General features: G+C 40.9%; 1 protein-coding gene across 2 annotated transcripts in view; it reads right to left on the bottom strand.

The window, feature by feature from the left end:
• The window catches only part of CRADD (CASP2 and RIPK1 domain containing adaptor with death domain), a 197,990-nt gene that overhangs the window by 116,323 nt on the left and 65,599 nt on the right, over positions 1–16,068 (bottom strand). Inside the window, exon 4 of one of the 2 annotated variants that reach the window (XM_060164829.1) lies at positions 15,470–15,689. The exons of the other annotated variant lie outside the window; for it this stretch is intronic. Within the exon in view, the coding sequence (XP_060020812.1) occupies positions 15,676–15,689 (14 nt within the window). The 3' untranslated portion in view covers positions 15,470–15,675. Of the gene's footprint in view, positions 1–15,469; positions 15,690–16,068 lie in introns of those variants that run through there. 2 annotated transcript variants of the gene reach the window in all.

Consider the following 16,068-nt stretch of genomic DNA (forward strand, 5'->3'; position numbering starts at 1 on the left):
CCTCCCAACAAAGAAAAGTCCAGGACCAAATGTTTTCACTAGTGAATTCTATCAAACATTTAAAGAATTAATGCCAATACTTCTCAAACTCTTCCAAAAATTAGAAGAGGAGGGAACACTTCCAAACCCATTTTATGAGGCAAGCATTACCCTGATACCAAAGCCAGAGAAAAACACCACAAGAAATGATAATTACAGGCCAATATCCCTAATGAACATAGATGTAAAAAACTCAACAAAATATTAGCAAACTAAATTTAACAGTACATTAAAAGGATCAAACGCCATAATCAAGCGGCATTTATTCCTGGGATGCAAAAATGATTCAATATATGCAAATCGATAAATGTGATACACCACATTATAAAATGAAGAATAAAAAATGTATCGTCATCTCAATAGATGCAGAAAAATTATTTAACAAAATTCACCATCCTTTCATGATAAAAACTCTCAACATACTGGGTATAGAAGGGACTTACCTAAACATAATAAAGGCTATATATGACAAGCCTACAGCTAACATCATACTCAGTGGTGAGAACATGAAAGCTTTTCCTCTAAGATCAGGAACAAGTAAGGATGCCCACTCACACCACATTATTCAACATAGTACTAAAAGCCCAAGCCAGAGCACTTAGGAAAGAAAAAGAAATAAAAGACATCCAAGTCAGAAAAGGAGAAGTAAAATTGTCTCTGTTTGCAAGTGACATGATATTACATACAGAAAACCTGAAAGACTCCACTAAAAACTTTTAGAACTAATAAATGAATTCAGTAAAGTTTCAGGATAAAAAATCAATATACGAAAAGCAGTTACATTTCTACAAACTAACAACAAACTATCGGGAAGAGAAACTAAGAAAACAACCCCATTTACAATAGCATCAAAAAGAACAAAATATATAGGAATAAATTTAACCAAGGAGGTGAAAGATCTATATACTGAAATCTGTAATACTTTGATAAAAGAAATTGAAGAAGACACAAATAAATGGAAAGATATGTGTTCATGGAATGAAAGAATTAATGTTGAAATGTCCATACTACTCAAAGCAGTTTACAGACTCAATGAAATCCCTATCAAAATTTCAATGGCAGTTTTCACAGAAATAGAAAAAATATTCCTAAAATTTGTATGGAAGCACAAAGAACCCCAAATAGCCAAAGCAGTCTTGAGAAAGAACAAAGCTGGAGGCATCACACTTTCTGATTTCAAACTACATTACAAAGCTATAGTCATCAAAACAGTATGGTATTGGCATAAAACCAGATACACAGATCAATGGAACAGAATAGAGAGCTCAGAAATAAACCAATGCATATATGGTCAATTAATTTTTGACAAAGGAGCCAAGAATATACAATGTAGATAGGACAGTCGCTTCAATAAGTGATGCTGGGAAAACTGGACAACCACATGCAAAACAATGAAACTGGACCCCTATCTTATACCATACACAAAAATCAACTCAAAATGGATTAAAGACTTCAACATAAGACCTGAAACTCCTAGAAGAAAACATGGATGGTAAGCTCCTTGGCACCAGTATTGGCAGTATTTTGTTTGGATTTGACACCAAAAGCAAAGGCAACAAAAGCAAAAATAAACAAGTGGGACTACACCAAACTAAAAAGCTTTTCTGCACAGAAAAGGAAACCATCAACAAAATGAAAAGGCAACTTACCAAATAGGAGAAAATATTTGCAAACCATATATCCAATAAGGAATTAATATCCCAAATATACAAGGTACTCATACAACTCAATAGCAAAACAAACTAAATAACCCAATTAAAAAATGGGCAAAGGACTGGAATAGACATTTTCCGAATGAGACATACAAATGGCCAACAGGTACAAGAAAAGGTGCTCAACATCACTAATCATCAGCAAAATGCAAATCAAAACCACCGTGAGATATTACCTCACGTCTCTTAGGATGTCTATTATCTAAAAGAGAAGAGAGAAGACATGCTGGATGTAGAGAAAAAAGAACACTTCTACACTGCTGGTGGGAATGTAAACTGGTACAGCCACTATGGAAAACAGTATGGAGTTCCTCAAGAAATTTTAAATGTACATACTACGTGATTCTGTAATCTCACGTCTGGATATATATATCTAAAGGGAATGAAATCACTATCTTGAAAAGATACATCTGTACTCTCATGCTTACTGCAGCATTATTCACAATAGTGATGGTATGGAAACAACCTAAGGGTTTGTTGACAGAGGAATGGATAAATAAAATGTGATCTATAGATATATAATGGAATATTATCCAGCCTTAAAAAAGAAGGAAATCCTGCCATGTGCAACAACATGAATAAACCTAAAGAGCATTATGCTAAATGCAATAAGTCAGAGAGAGAAAGATAAGTACTGCCTAGTATTATTTATATGTAGAATCTAAAAAAAAAAATCTAAAATCTGAAAAAAAAAGTCAAACTCATACAAACAGGGAGTAGAATGGTGGTTGCTACGGGCTGGGGGATAGGAGGAAAGGAGAGAGGTTGGTAAAAGGGTAGAAGCTTTCAGTTATAAGATGAGTGAGGTCTGAGGATATAATGTATAACATTGTGACTATAGTTGATAATACCATATTGTATAATTGAAATTTGATTTGCTAAGAGAGTTGACCTTAAGTGTTCTCAGGAAGAAAGAGGTGAGGGAGGAAGGGAGGGCGGGAAGGAGGGGGGGGGGAGGGAGGGAAGGAAGGAAGGAAACAGAATTGAAGAATTTTTTAATCTTAAATTGTTCTCAGTAATCATTTTGTTGGTGGTAGTGTGAGTATTGTTACATTGAGACTATTGTGTGTATGTTATGAAATAAAGCAAATTCACTATTTTTAAAAACTGAAAACAGGGGAAACAGAATAACAAAATAAATGCAAGGCAGCACAGCACAACCTACTGGCAATATGCTGAGGAAACACAAAGTGAGGTATGAGCAGGTCTAAGGGAGATGGGGTTAATCAGGGAAGGCTTCTTATATAAGAAGGGGCTCCTGTTAAGGCCTAAGAGAAGTGAAGAGTAGAAACCAACAGTTTAACATTTCACCGAATCTCTGGAATGGAAAGGATATGAATAATAAATAAATACTTTTGTTGAGACCTTTTGCATATGGGCTGGAGCTTGGAACATATAGATAAACCTGAAGAAACCAGATTCTTTGTGAATGTGAGATTTAATATTTTGGGAAGCACAGGCAATGGGCTTCCTCCCTAGGCCTAGACAGAAAGGACAAGGGCTTTGTCTCTGGTTGGGTACAAGTGAGAAGGAAAGAATCATGGAACTGTTCCAAGCCCATTCTATATCTGTCACTTGCAACCATGAGTCCTGATCTCTACCCTGAGCCAGCTGTCTCCAGAGAGTCCAACAGGAAAGTTTCATTCCTTTCATCACCAATCTTTCTTTACAATGTTCCAGGCCCTGTTCTGGGCACTGGGAAGAGAGGGATGGATAGAACAAGTTCATTGCCCTCATACAGCTTATATTCTACAAGGTTTGACTCTCTCCCACCCAGCAAAAGATAGTTGGGGCCATTTACTCTTAAACTAGCCATCTTCTGTGAAGGAGGAATATCAAAGAAAGAGTGAGACGCACCACTTTCCCCAGGACCAGCTGCACCTTGGAGTTAGTTTTAACCTTGACCAGAGGGAGAATGAATACTAGAAAGAAGCATTAGAAGCTATGACAATTCAATAAAGGGACTGCAAGACATCAGCCAGAAAAAAGTCCCAGAGCAGCCAGAGGCAGCTGACCATTCAAATCAGATGATACAGCCCAGTGGGCAACTGCAGAAAAAAAAAGTATACTGTTACAGGTGACAAATGAGAGCCTTCTGGCTTTCGTTTTAATCAGAAAAAAGCAGTATCTTTCATTACTTTGAGTATTCCCTTACTACCTCCCCATCACTCAAAGACCACACATTTTTGGCTAAATCATGTATAGTGACAGACATTGTAAGAGAGGGAGAGGGAAGGAGAAGACGCAACATGGAATGGTCTATCCACTAAACTTGACCACAGAACCTTAAGATTCACTAAGCAAGGCTTGAGGTACAAGTCTCAAAAATAACCAGAAACTAGTTTAAGCTGCCAGAAGATGGATGACAAGTGGAACAGGCAGGCATTTGGAGTTTTCCACAAGATAATTACCAGCTCTATCTCAAAAATAAGGTTGGCTGGGGACTTCCCTGGTGGTCCAGTGGTTAAGAATCTGCCTTCCAATGCAGGGGACACGGGTTCGATCCTTGGTCGGGGCACTAAGATCCCACGTGCTGCAGGGGCAACTAAGCCTGTACACTCTAGAGCCCATGTGACACAACTAGAGAGAAGCCCACGCACCGCAACAAAAGATCCCACATGCCGCACTAAGATCTGATGCACCAAATAAGTAAATAAATAAATATTAAAAAAAAAAAAAGAAACATCCAGGCCTGGCACTCACTTAAAACATGGATTCCCTTTTAAAAAATAATAATAATAAGGTTGCCTGTATAATGCTATTCTTTCAAATATGAATAATTGAAAAATCTATACAACTGTTCCTCAGAAGGCAATAAACTACCTTTTTAAGGACGTCCGTTTCAATCACTTTCCAAATGTTTGTTAGCGGTTCTCAAACTATGCCCCCAAGGATTACTGGTTGGAGTTCCTCAATCTGAACCAAGATACTCTGCTGAGATCATACACAGCAATCTTTTACTAATTCACAGAAAAGAAGTTGATAATTAAAACATTCTCAATGTATTTTTCACATTTTTTAAAAACCTGTGGCACTAATGAATGAATGCTTTTCCTAAAGAATGCTAGAGGAAGATAAGAGACAAAGAACTAAAATTAACTGGAAAAAAAAATGAGAAATAGCTGATCATGCTTCGTCCAACATCTTTTTTGTTTCCATTCACACATGTGACTGGAGCTAACATAATCCCGGGAGAGCACACCCAGGAGACCGTTCACTCCCTCACCCTCCCTAAAGAGGCTCCCCCCCCTTCCCTGCCACACAGCTGCACTGTGGAGACCATTGTAAGGCACAGGGAAATTGGTGTTTACTGGAAAAAGTACTGCTCCAGGAATCAGATGACCTGAGGTAAACTCCTTGGATCTCTGTTTCCTCATCTCTGAAGTGGAGTTAAGCATGTTTGCCCTGCATACTTCACACAGGGCTAAATGGATCATGCATTTTAAAGAGCAGTGTAAACTACTAAGCACTATACAAATAGAAGGCATCATTATTTTTATGATTATTATTAAACAAACCTTCCTTAAAAACAAAACAGGAAACCAGGAATCCCCTCTTACCCTCTCTCCGAATGACTTCAAAACGGCCTTCACTCCCTGAGCAGCATGCAATTTGTGCTAAAATGATGTTTATCTTCAAGCATAACAAGCTCACAGTCCAATCATTAATAATTTCAAAAATATTGAGCCTGTTTTGCTTTCTGGATTGGACCTAGCCTACATCTTACATTTCCAATTTATGACCATGCTCAAGGTTTAAAATACCCATTCAGCCATATCTCGATTTCTGAATTTCTGCATTAGAGAAATTTATTGATCCCTTAAGTTCATGTCTCCATAGAGATTTCTTTCCCAAATAATTCAAAATTGGATGGATGCCTTTCACTAAAATGAGGCATTACCCTCTTTACCACATTCATAGAAAGTTGAATTCCATAAAGATAATGTCCTGGCACATAAAACTGCATCAAAAAAGTTATTAGGAGAGATAACATTTTTTACATACTATAATGATCTCTGTTCCACTCCCTGTAGACAAATAATAATAATAACTAAATACCACAGAGAATTCTGCAATTAGGAAGAAAACTGTTCTAAGGATACCACAGACACTTTCCTAGCAGGGAGGTAAATTTCCTGCGCAACTGAGACTCTTAAACCCTCCTCCCATGAAAAAGTAAAAAGAAAGAAAAAATGGGGGGTGGCCAAAAAAAGCATGAAGAAATAAGATATGAAAGGAAGTATGATAGGAAACTCTGGATGACTTTATTAAACCCCATCAAGAAAAGAGAGACTAAGAACCACCTCCTCTGCATGGCCTTTGTCAGCTAAGAACGCCACCATCCAAGCAGTTACACAAACCAGAAACTCCCAAGTTACTCTTGAGTCCTCTTCCTCCTCTCTCTTCCCCACATCAATCCCTATTCTCTTCTCTACCTAAACATTTCCAGAATTCTCTCACTTGCCTCCATCGCCACGATCAACACTCACTGGGGTTATATGTAGCCTTCAAACAGATCTCCCTGACCCCAATCTTATCACTTCCACTTCACTGTTCACAGAGCAGCCAGAGTGATCTTTCTTAAGCCAAAAACCTGGTCATGTCTGACCCTCTGATTAAAATAGCTCACCAGGAAAAAAGTCCTAAATCCAACGAAACTCTTCACAATCTGAGCCATGCCCATGGCTCCAGTGTCATCTCTCAACGTGAGCTGGCCCCTGACTGTGCTGAGCTCCTTACAATTCCCTGGGCAAGTCATACTTTCTCTCTGCTTCTGGGCTGTGGGAATGACAGAGCAACCTAAAGAGATAGGGTTTATTTCTCTCATTTAACAAGAAGGTCACAAGTAAGGGCAGGAGACACTGGTGAACATTCCGATGGTTTCAGAGCCAGTGAATTGCTCTTCTTTTGGCCTCTCCCTCAAGGGCCCAGATGGAAGCCCCAGACGCCGCATTCATATTCTAGGCATGAAGAAAGCAGGAAGAGAAACTGGAAAATAGGGTGGGACTAAGAAAAATAATAACAATAGCCAAGAGTATGTTTACTTTGGGCTAAACACTGTTCTAGGTCCTTTATACTCATTTAATTCATTCAAAGCTTTGAGGTAGACATTCTATTCTGTTCCTCACTTTTAAGGGTATAACTTGCCCAAGGTTCCATGACTAGAAAGTGGACGATCCAGGATTCCAACCCAGAGTCCATGTTCTTTAATCAGACCTACTCAGCCTCCCCCAAACAAACAAAAATGGCCTGTCAAATACGTGCTAGATGGGAGCTCTCTTCCCAGCCTCCGGTTGTAATTCACCATGTGTCACTGCTGAGATGCTGCAGGAGGGGCGTGGAGTCCTCTCTGCCACAGGGTCTGGGCATTGGGAGCACAGCCTGGGACCACAGTTACACATATGCACACGAAGAAAAATGTGGCCTGTGCAAAAAAGCAAGAAGACGATTGTCTACCCAATTTTGTTGTATTTTATGCCTTCAAAACAATCTTTTTCAAAGGAGAGGCTGGACAAAAAGAAATAACAAAAAGAATTTCTAAACTTGAATCCAAAATGCTCATTAGAAGTATATATTTGTTATTCAGGAGACTCTCATCATTTCAGGTTCAAAAACTCAAGATGAGAGAGGCAGTTTATCCACATTAAAAAAAAAAAAATACATGCCTTGACTTACAGCCCCTGTAACTGAGCTGTGAATTTGCTCTTTTCCTGTTAGCAGATTTTTTTTTTTTTTCATAGAGAGGAAGAAAGTGTCTGCTCACTTTTTTCTCTTAGGTCACCACAAGTTCACACCAATGTCTCAGAACTTAAAGCCACAGGTGAAAAACATGGCAGCAGTGATACCAGAAATATAGCACCAAGACCTTCCCATCTAGAGAGGCAGCCTGATAGGCGCAGAGAAAGGTCGGGTTTAGAAGTTGGCGCAAACCTTGACAGCACCTCCTATTTCCCCTGTGGCCTGAGTCTCAGCTTCCTCATCTGAAAAGAGGGAAAAGACCACCTTGTGCAGTTGACACGGAGATCAGAGAAAAGAGTGGTGAAGTTCTAGCACAGCATCGCATTCAAGACAGTAATTATCGTTCTCCAAGCTGCGGAGGGTTCACGGTTGCTTACCTTTCAGTTACCAATATTCCAATTGGTGTGGAAGCAAACTTCTCAGGGAAAGCAAATCTCAATCAGGTGCTGCCCACCACCAATAAACCAGACCAGCACAGCTGTGGCCTCCCAACAGGAAAGCAGTTTGTTGGATTTCTTTTGGTTTGGTTTGGGTGTTTTTTAGCTTTCACATTCTTTACTACATTTTAGCGCTTAGGAAGGGATACATTTTAAAAATGAAAATATTTCATCAGTTCGAATAATAAACCCTACATATGTGTAAAGGTATTACATTCTATCCAGGAGGGACTGTAAGAAATGAGTCACAGCACTGCCTCTGGGTTAGGGGGACTGAGGGACTGGGGACAGGAGTAGAAAGGAGACCTTCAGCATTTGTAACTTGTGCACGTTAGCAACTCAAAATAGGTAAAATGTTCAATATTAACACAGAGCATTAGATAAAGCTCTATATATCATTTAAGGTCCAGCTCAACTTCCACCTTGACTCAACCAAACACTTGAGAGCCAAGTCCTATGGCCCATAAGGACTTCACTGACCTCATGGCTCTTCCTGGCTGCCCTCCCCTTGCTCTGAGTGTCCACTGTTCTCATCTCCATAATTTAGCTCCCAATCCCATCGCATGGAGTTGTGAACTGGTTCAAGAAAGCCGGGCATATTTTTCCAGCACACTGCAAATCCTAAAAGGCAAGGAGCAAGCCCCCTGATTCTTTACTGCTCTCAGCCTCATCCCAGAAATGGTGGCAATAAATATTTATTGATTAATCACTGCCTGACATAACTCAGAGAGTAGCAATCGCAACTGATCACACCACCTGCAGGTTATCTTAATTCAGAAGATACCATGATGAAACCCAGAAGAAGCAAACTATCACTTTAAGACAATGAATCCTTTCTTGGGCTTAAAAAAAGGTTTCAAATCTTTAACCTTTTCAAATTTATTTTCAGGTCTTTTACTTTCTGCTGAGCTGGATCTTGGTTTCAGGTTTTTATTGCCCTGGGGTAGTATTTCCTTTAATGTTGAGAAGAAACAAAGCACAGAAGATGGCAGGAAAGCAAGTTCATCCTCCAAGACACCGCAGCTTTCTGAATTCACAGTATTCATCTGCCCCTCCTTTATTTTAAAGCATGGGCAGAGGGACTTCCCTGGTGGCGCAGTGGTTAAGAATCCACCTGCCAATGCAGGGGACACGGGCTCGATCCCCGGTCCGGGAAGACCCCACATGCTGCAGAGCAACTAAGCCGGTGCACCACAGCTACTGAAGCCCATCCACCTAGAGCCTGTGCTCTGCAACAAGAGAAGCCACCGCAATGAGAAGCCTGCGTACCGCAACAAAGAGTAGCAGTCCCCGCTTGCCTCAACTAGAGAAAGCCCGCACCCAGCAATGAAGACCCAACGCAGCCAAAAATAAACCAAAAAGTAAAGCATGGGCAGAATTTTTCTGAAAATTAGCAAGAAATCCATCAGGGCCCAAAGCATACTGAGAAACAGAGAATTAAAATTGGGGAAATTACTGAGAATTTTCTCTCCATTCCTATTTGGCATAAAAATGAAACTAGTGCTCATAAGACCAATTTGGTCACATAGTGATTTTTGCTGAAACTATGGCAGAGTCCACACCAGGCAATACAACCTAATAGTACTACAATAGAGAAATGAACTGAAAGAGCTGCAGAAAGTCAAGATGAGCTGTAGCCCACAGGAGCAGTATGAGTTTGCCAGGAGACACTGGGAAGGAGATGACAAGCCAGGCCAACTAATGCCTTGCCCCTCTCCCTGCATCACCAAACCTGACTTTCCTTCAGTTGCCCCTCACTCAACTAATGGCCCTCTGTTCTGTCCCCAAAACTAGGAGTCATCCTTGATTTCTCTCTTAGCCTCACTCCCCGCTTCCTGGAAGGAACCACTTCTCATAGTCGCCACCACTGCCACCTTCATTTCAGCCACCATCACCTCTTGCTTACAGCACTGCTAGAACCCTGTGATTAGTCTTCCTGATGATACCCTTTATCTTTCTCCTTCTGCTTACCTGACACACTACACACTACACACTTGGTACTGTACATACTACAAAGTGGTCTTTGAAAGAAGGACAATCCGATTATATCATTCCCCTCCAAAAGCTTCCCAGTACAATCAGAATAAATCCAAGCTCACATTAGAGTCACCTGGGGAGCTTTGTAAAAATGCTGATGCCTGGCTCCCACCAGAACTTGTGATGTAGGTGGTCTGGGGTGTGGCCTAGGCCAGCTAGAGGACTGCTGTGTGCAGACAGGGCTAGAGCACCGCTGGCCCGCCGTCCAGTCCCATCTGGCCACTGGACCCCATCCACAGCGGCCTCTGTCCTGCTCACATGCCCCAAGCTCATGCCCACCTTATAGCCCTGGCATGCAAGCCCACCTGTTTGAACCAATAATCTTCCTCTTGATCATCAATTAGGCTTCAGTTCAAATGTCACTACCTCAGGGAGACCTTCTCAACCTGGATGAAAGCTGCCTGCCACTGTGCACAGTATCCTAAATCATCACTAAAGAAAGTTGTCAAAAACAGCAAAGCACACGGAGGGTAGGGAGCCTCTCACGTGCACCCAGGATAAACAGTACCTGCAACAGTCTGGTGCTCAGCGGATGCTTGTCGAATGAATGAATGAACAAAGGAAACAACAAAGACATGAACCTTTAAATGTTAAGCTCCCACTGAGGAGCCCCATTATATATCCAGGCTGTGACTACATACGTGTCAGTGAGATACTAAATGCCAGTGACAACGGGGTAGGGCAGATTATATGACGTCTAACACCTCAGACATCTAATTGTCCAAAAACAGACAACAGAACTGCAAATCTGGCTAATTTTTCTACAATACAAAACCAAGAACTGGCAAGATTTCCCACAGCAAATAAAACATGCCTAAATAAAATAAACAATTAACCTTCTATTTATGTTAGCCAAACTCCTAAAAATATGGCCTTGCATTCAAGACCTCGTATTATCAGGCAGAAAGGTACACTTTCCTCCCCTGACATACGTGCTCCCCTGCAGTCATACAAAGTAAGCTGGCCTTTTACTAAATCACCTCATGCCTCTCACCCCCCATACCTGGATCCTTCTGTCTCTTGCTCTAGAAATTCCCTTCACTCCAAATCTCTGCTTGTCAAAATTCCAACCAGTCTTAAAAGCCCAGATAAAATATTGCCATGTTCATAACACACTTCTGAATCCCAGAACTTCCTAACACTCCTTTTGTTTTTCTAGAGGAGAGATTTTTGTGTGTGTGATTTCCATGCTTCCACTCTGGCCCCCTAAAGTCTATTCTCCATACATCATACAGATTGGACTTTTAAAAATAAAACCCCAGCAATGACTTCCCACTCCACCTAGAACTCAAGCCCAGCTCCTCACAGCTCCAGGCTGCCTCCCTTTTGGATCTCGTCTTGGCCACTCCTACCTTGTTCCTCCAGCCATCCCGACCTCCTGTCAGTTCTACAGAGCCACCCACTCTTCTCCTCGGGGCCTTGGCACTTACTGTCCCTTTGACCAGGCCACTCTTCTCCTAGCTCTCCCCAGGACTGGCTTCCTCTCAGCCCTTGGATGTCTCCTGCAATATCCCTCCTCAAGGAGCCTTCACAGACCACACAAGGAAGGCAGCTTCCACTTTACTCTCTGCCACTGCAAAGAATAACTGTTTCCGGGACTTTCCTGGTGGCACAGTGGTTAAGAATCCACCTGTCAATGCAGGGGACACGGGTTCGAGCCCTGGTCCGGGAAGATCCCACATGCTGCAGAGCAACTAAGCCCGTGGGCCACAACTACTGAGCCTGCACTTTAGAGCCTTCGAGCTACAACTACCGAGCCCGCACACCACAACTACTGAAGCCCGCGTGCCTAGAGCCCGTGCTCCCCAAAGAGAAGCCACCGCAATGAGAAGCCCGCGCACCACAACGAAGAGTTGCCCCCGCTCCCCGCAACTAGAGAAAGCCCGCGTGCAGCAACGAAGACCCAACGCAGCCAAAAATAAATAAAGTTATTTTTAAAAAAAAGAATAACTGTTTTCTTCAAAACCCTTTTCACAACCTGTAACTATTTGATATTCGTTTGCTTGCTTCCAGTCTCTCGATCAGCATATAAACTCCTGGGAGGCAGTGACCATACCTACAAATTGCCCCTGTTGTTACACTGTCCCCTCAGTTCCTGGCAGAATGCCTGGCATACGGGGCGGGGCGGGCGGGGGGCAGTGAATGAATGAATGAACAAATGAGTGCAAAAAGTCACATTTCCCCACAAGCAGATAAAGTCCTTTTCCTCAATCCCCATGGAATTTTGTTTTCTACCTCTCTAGCAGTATTCTCATGGGGTGCCTTGTATTACAGTTATTTGTATGTGGACTTGCCATCAGCCAAGCTAGATTTGTTCTTAATGATCTTTGTTTTCGCCACAGCACCAGGTTAAGCTCAAAAAGAACAACAACAACAAAAGGAGGGAGGATCAGGAGAGAGGAAAGAAGGAAGAGAGAAAACAAAGGAGAGGGGAAAAGGGAAGGAAATCGGGAAATTGTAAGAAAGCGATAAGAAAGGACAGCCTACAGGGAACATGAATATTAGAGAAGATTCCTTTATAATTGATGAATAACACACAGATTGGTAAGATAACAGTCTTCTCCTAGCTGTAACTTTGGGGCCACGTTTCTGTGCTTTTCCCTAGCCTCTTTTCCATCTCCTTTCCACTTCAACTGAATAACCCCCCACACCCTTATGCTGCTTTTACCTTGGGGCCCAGATCTGACAAGTGACTAGTATTCTCCACTCTCTAGTGGATGGGTTAGCCCGTTTGTCTACAATTAACAGACTGACCTTAAAAACCCAGCAAGGGAAGCTGGCACTCCTCAGCATCAGACACGAGTAACTAACAAGGTGATCAGCTCCGGATCAAAGTTTATTTTGAAAAGAGCAGACTACCAATAATCTCCATTCCTGGAAATCAAATGAACAGTCTCTGTTGTTCTGGCATTTTCCTTTGGCTAATTCTGTCTATCTGGGTTGAGTTGAGCTGCGTGTTTTCCTGTGTTTCCTGTTGCGTGTTTTTCTGGGATCAGACTGAGGTAAGCTGCCCGGGAATGTATTGTACAGAAGGGATTTTTCAGTTGGTTCATAAAAGAGAAAGTGGTGGTTCACAAGCTCCTTCCTTGGCTCTAGGAAGAGGTGGGAGCAAGGGGAGCAGTGGGGTGGAGGAAAAGGCAGGATGAGATGGGGAAAGGCTCTCAGCAGGCCAAGGGCAAGCTCAGTTGGAAACAGAAATGATTTCAAAATAACCAAATGGTATTCTCTGGGGACTAAAATTAAAGACAAAGAGCTACAGAGAGCAAAATAACGGAATTAGTTTTTCATCCAAAAATCCCAAGAGGATTTCTTTTTCCTTTATCACGTACCTAAGCAAAGAAAGATGGAGGAAGATTACAAATTTTCAGGAAAGCTACGTGAAAGTTTGATTATTACTCACTTATCTGTGCAGCTCTTTTTAACTCTAATAATTTTACTGTAATTGGTAACAGATTTTTTTTCTCTTCTTGTGTCATACTCCCCATCACCCTCCCCTGGCAAGATTATATCAACAATTATTTTTTTCTGTGTTTTTTTCCATTCTGGTTACATCATGTGTAATAAAAGTAAAATTATTTACAATATAACATGTGTATAACACAATACACCTCTCCATTTTGCTGGTTCTCAAAACTTAAAAAGGAATAAACACTCTATACTCACACAAAATTAAGTGCTTTGGTATTGCAAATTCTTAGTAGACTGTTTCTTGGCCCTTGAATTCCTAGCAACCTGTAAGGATAGCTCAGAAGAAACAAGGTACTGCAAAAGCACAACAAATAAGGGCCGCAAAATGATTTGAGAACTTGATTTCATAAGAGTAAAGCGTGAACATTCCTAGCCTCAAGGTTCCATACTTTTCGTTCTTATAATAAAATAATATAATAAGATTGGACACTTGTACTTAAAATGTGTACCCCCAGGATTTTAATAAAGCCTTTGAATATAAATCCACATGAAGTGATATCAGGTTAAAATCTACCAAATGTAAAATTAATGATAACATTTTCATGTAAATCAAACTAATAAATCAAAGAATTTGAGTAATGCCATATGTAAAGCCTTCCACTGCATCTAAAACCCTTATTTCATTCAATGCTGCCATGAACTATAAAGAAACAAAAAATTTAACTAAAAGAAATGAGTTAAATTGTAAGTTATATTTCTTACTATCCTATGGGGAGTATTTAGTTATTTATTTGGAGATTTATATTTATTTCCTTAAAAATGGTGGAGTTTCTATACAAGCCCCCAAATTATCTTTGTTTGATAAATTATATAAAAGAATTGAGAGAAGGAAAAATCTTATGTTCATTGCTAAACATATGTTCTGATACATCTTCAGCACCAGATTCTAGATTCTAACCTCAAACGTTTGGATCGCTTGCCCACAAGATAGGCACTGTTTTTCATTCAATACTGTATGTGGTAATGTTACCTTTGGTGAAAATCCAACCATGGTAATATTAGTAGCGATGAGTATTAACTGATACACTTAATTCCTTAGCAAAAACAAATGTAGGATGTGAATACTCATTACTAAACTCTAATAATAAGAGCAGCGTACCATATTATCTGCTCAGGGCCAACACCTGACCCTACAGGCTCTACCTCGATTACATACTCTGAGTCCAGCCATCCTTCACTACATGCACCACTTCCACACCTGTCCAAGTCATCATCATCCCTCACATGGACAACCTCCATGGCCTCTTGACCAGCCTCCATGCTCCCTCCTTAATCCTCTACAATCCATTTTTCCACTCCAAACCTAGAGGAATCTTTCAAAACTATCTACTAGAACATGACAGAACCTTGCACGTTTTCCCTTCCCTTCTTCCTCCTTCTTACCCAGAAACAGAGAGACTGGATAAAAAACATCCTATTGTTGTTTCCTCCTTCTCAAGCTCTGATGAGAATGGGGCTAAGAAAAGTGGCCCCCCCAAATAGCATATTTTTAGTACTGATATCCTACTACTTTCAAAATTTGGAACAGAATAACTACAAGAGTCATCAACACCTCACTTATCCAGAAGCCACAGGTCTGATGAGCCTAACTTTCCAGAACACTCCTGAAAAGAACCAGAGATGGGAGAAACTGGAAAGGAGACTCATAGATACCACAAAGTCCACCCACTAAAGTTCCCTTGTGTTTTAGACAAACCTCGTAAACTCAGTCATCTATTTTCCTACACATAACCAGAGAGAATATACTCTTGGAGACCAGGAGCTCTTGGGGCAGGTGTATGAGTGGCATCAGGAAGTGAACACTAACAGCCTACCAGAGAGAAGGAGGTAGCTAAACTATGAAAAATGAACAAGAGAATTCAAAAAACAACAATATATGGTCTTCAGTGTAATGGAAAAACCCCATCTGGAGTAAACCCTAAGTGTATCACTGTATTTACAGCATGGTATTTCCAAAACGATCCTGAAATAATAGGAAAACATTAGATGATATTCCAAATACTTTATTAAGAAGATGGGGAAATATACAATGCTTCAGTAAAGTTTCCAACAAAATGGTTGGAATAGTTTTAAGTGATTGTGCTTAAAAGGTTACAATTCATTCATCCCTTAGATGAAAAATGGATTCCTCCAAGACAATAGTAATAAAGTGAGCAAATATAATGACTCACTTTTAAAGAAATTAATCGTCTGGTTAAGTTGAATTATTTCTGTCAGTGGCATGTTCAGCCTCAAGAGGGCGCTCAAGGCTTCCCACCTGCAGGTATGCCAGGAGGAGAAAGGAGGCATACTATTACAGATGAAGGCAGGGAGGCTATGTGTCCTCACTACTTGGAAATTCCCTGATACCTAACAAGCTAAGAGGTTATGGTTTTATGCCTGTATAGCATATCTCATTAGCTTTTTCCCATTGGACCCATTTCCTCTTTGGATTGCTTCTCCCTCTTTTATCCTGTACATAATGGCTACCCACTACTTGGGAAGATTGTGCCCTTCTTCATTCAAAAAATATTTCTTGAGCATCTCTTACCTATCAGGCCCTGTTCTGGATGCTGAGAATGTGGCAGTGAACAAGAAAAGCCCTGGAATAAGCAACTTACGCCAGCTCTGCCCTAAGCCTGCATTGTTCTGTAGGG

This window comes from Lagenorhynchus albirostris, chromosome 11, assembly GCF_949774975.1.
Source record: "Lagenorhynchus albirostris chromosome 11, mLagAlb1.1, whole genome shotgun sequence".
In the NCBI taxonomy this organism is placed as follows: Eukaryota; Metazoa; Chordata; class Mammalia; order Artiodactyla; family Delphinidae; genus Lagenorhynchus; species Lagenorhynchus albirostris.